This window comes from Penaeus vannamei, chromosome 23, assembly GCF_042767895.1.
Source record: "Penaeus vannamei isolate JL-2024 chromosome 23, ASM4276789v1, whole genome shotgun sequence".
Taxonomy (NCBI): Eukaryota; Metazoa; Arthropoda; class Malacostraca; order Decapoda; family Penaeidae; genus Penaeus; species Penaeus vannamei.
The window spans coordinates 4,939,741-4,942,846 of record NC_091571.1 but is presented as its reverse complement, the minus strand read 5'-3'; the positions used below and the strand labels follow the sequence as shown (position 1 = coordinate 4,942,846).

General features: G+C 39.6%; 1 protein-coding gene across 1 annotated transcript; it reads right to left on the bottom strand.

Moving 5' to 3' along the window:
* Window positions 1-201: 201 nt before the first annotated feature.
* LOC113829294 (uncharacterized) lies at window positions 202-2,535 on the bottom strand. Its single transcript, XM_070137392.1, has 4 exons — window positions 2,437-2,535; window positions 2,116-2,297; window positions 1,827-1,974; window positions 202-270 (listed from the first exon to the last, which is right to left on the bottom strand). The coding sequence occupies exons 1-4, from the start codon at window positions 2,533-2,535 to the stop codon at window positions 202-204; spliced, it is 498 nt and encodes a 165-aa protein (XP_069993493.1).
* Between the last annotated feature and the right edge of the window lie 571 nt (window positions 2,536-3,106).

The window sequence follows — 3,106 nt, the reverse complement described above, 5'->3', positions numbered from 1 at the left end:
TCTCATATCCTCCCTCTCACCCCCTCGGCCATCTCTCCCTCTCTCCACCCTCTCCCTCTCTCATATCCTCCCTCCCCCTCTCTCCACCCTCTCCCCCTTTCTCCCTCTCCCTCTCTCCACGCTCTCCTCCTCTCTCATATCCTCCCTCTCACTCTCTCATATCCTCCCTCTCACTCCCCCCTCCGCCCCGCCCCATGCACGCTAAAATGCCACCGCTTCGTCAATGTCGCAAATGTGCAGAATTCGCAAAGTGATGATATTGGTGCCAAGCTGAGGGAGAGAGTGTCCATTATTGCTTTAGAAACTTTTCGATTTACTTTTAAAAAGGATTCGAGTGTCTACGCGCGTGTCTGTCTGTTTATTATCTTTTTTTTTTATATACTTTTGGTGGGTATTTCGTTCTAGCATTTATGATTCGGTTTATGTATTTTTTTGTTTATTTTTTTGATGGATATTTCATTCGATTTATTATTTCGGAAATATTAATTTTATTATTTTTTATTTTTTTGATGGATATTTCATTCGATTTATTCATTTCGGAAATGTTAATTTTATGGTTTATCAATTTGTCAATTTCCACGTCATATGCCTTAAGCTTGACCAATGAACCGAATGTGTCACGCGGGCTTTAAGATAAAAACAAAATTCAAAGTCCAGGTGGCAACTGTAATCTTCCACGAGATGGCATGAAAAGGCAAAATAAAAAGAATAGTGTATCGAATATAGTTGTAAAAAAAAAAAAAAAAAAAAAAAAATGTGTTGATGTCAAATAAACAATATTATCACAGCAACAACGATGCTTCCTCGTTGCAACAACACTTCCTAGAATTCCAGCTATCAAGCACACACACACACATATAACTATATATAAATAATGTATATATATATATATATATATATATATATATATATATATATATATATATATATATGTATATATTTATGTATACATATATATGTATATATATATTCATTTATGTACTTGCACACACACACACACACACACACATATACATATATACACATGTTTATATATATATATATATATATATATATATATATATATATATATATATATATATATATATATATATATATATATATATATATATATATATATATATATGTGTGTGTGTGTGTGTGTGTGTGTGTATGTGTGTGTGTGTGTGTGTGTGTGTGTGTGTGTATGTGTGTGTGTGTGTGTGTGTGTGTGTGTGTGTGTGTGTGTGTGTGTGTGTGTGTGTGTGTCTGGAGTGTCTTTATATATATATATATATATATATATATATATATATATATATATATATACATATATATATATATATATCTCACACACACACACACGCACACACACACACACACACACACACACAAGCACACACACACACACACACTCATATATATACGTTCGGTGGTAGCTTACGAAAACATGAAGTTGGAAAATAAGTAGAATTTTGCCTCTAATATTACTGAAAAAGACTGTATTGATGTCAAATATCCAATATTATCACTGTAACCAGAAGGTTTCCTCGATGCAAGAACACTAATTAGAATTTCATTCATTATTCATTAAAGCTTTCCCTAGACTCTTTAACCTTGACACAGCACACACATACACACACACACAGACACACACACACACACATACACACACAGAGACACAGACACACACACACACACACACAGACACACACACACACATACACACACAGAGACACAGACACAGACACACACACACACACACGCACACGCACACACATATATCTTTCTTCTTTCGGTTGCTCCCGTTAGGTTTCGCCATAGCAGATCATCCGTGTCCACCTCACTCTCTCTTCTGTGTCTTCATCCTTTACACTCTTCTCCCGCAAATCTTCCTTCAAAGCCTCCATGAACCTTCTCTTTGGTCTTCTCCTCTTCCTCCTGCCTGGTGGGTCCATCTCCAACCTCCTCCTATTCACATACTCCTCATCCCTCCTACGCACATGGCCAAACCACCTTAATATTGCTTCTCTAGCTTTACCTTCAGACTGACGTATGTGTGTGCCGTTCATTTTTAATTTTGTCCGGCTTCGTTACTCCAAAAGAAAAACGCATCTTCAATCCGCTAATGCCAACTCTGCCTCCTGTCTTTGCGTCATTGGTGCGGTCTCTGTACCATAATACATGGCTGGCATTACTGCCGTCTTATAGAATTTTCCCTTAATTCTTGCAGACACCCTTCTGTCACAGATCACTCCTGCAACCCTTCTCCACCCACTCCATCCAGCCTGCGCTCTCTTCTTTACTTCTCCAGTACACTCTCCATTCCTTTGTACGGTTGATCCTAAGTATTTTAATTCACTGACTTTCGCCACCTCCACACCTTGCAGCCTCACTGTTTCCCCGCCATCTCTCCCATTTGCACACATATACTCCGTCTTGCTAATGCTTACTTACATTCCCCTTCTCTCCAGTGCATATCTCTATCTCCAGTTCCTCTTCAACTTCCTCTCGGCTCTCACCACATTGTCCACGGAGACTCCCGTCTAATCTCATCTGTCAAGCTGTCCTTGGTCGATCCTTGACACCCTCAGTCTTGCCAGCTGCACACCTCACTGCAGCTTCGTTCTCGTCATACATGTCCTTTACCACCTTCACATACTTCGCTGCAACTCCTGATTTCCTTATACAGTGCCACAACTCCTCTCTCGGCACCGTGTCATAAGCCTTCTCTAAGTCTGCAACTCCTGACCTTCTCGGTACTTCTCCGTCAACATTCTCAAAACAAATATTGCATCTGTAGTAATTCTCCCTGGCACTAGACTATATTGTTCCTCACTGATCCTAACCTCTCTTCACAGTCTACCTTCTACCACTCGTTCTCCATTGCATGACTAATCAGCTTTATACCTCTGTAATTGTTGCAACTCTGCACATCACCCTGGTTCTTGAAAATCGGAACTAGCACACCTTTTCATCACTCTTACAGCATCTTTTCACCTTCAAGGAGTTTGTTAAACAATCTGGTAAGCCTTAGCACTGCTAACTCTTCTAAACTCTTCCACGCACACACACACACACATACACATACACATACACACACACACACATACACACATACACAGAC

Bases quoted from the DNA above. Each gene is read 5' to 3' on its own strand.
- LOC113829294 (XM_070137392.1), bottom strand. From the start codon at position 2,535: ATGAGATTAGACGGGAGTCTCCGTGGACAATGTGGTGAGAGCCGAGAG. The intron at 2,298-2,436 runs GTAAGTAAGCAT...AGGAATGGAGAG, and splicing joins GCACTGGAGAGAAGGGGAAT to TGTACTGGAGAAGTAAAGAA. The intron at 1,975-2,115 runs GTTGGCATTAGC...CCATGTGCGTAG, and splicing joins ACGCAAAGACAGGAGGCAGA to GAGGGATGAGGAGTATGTGA.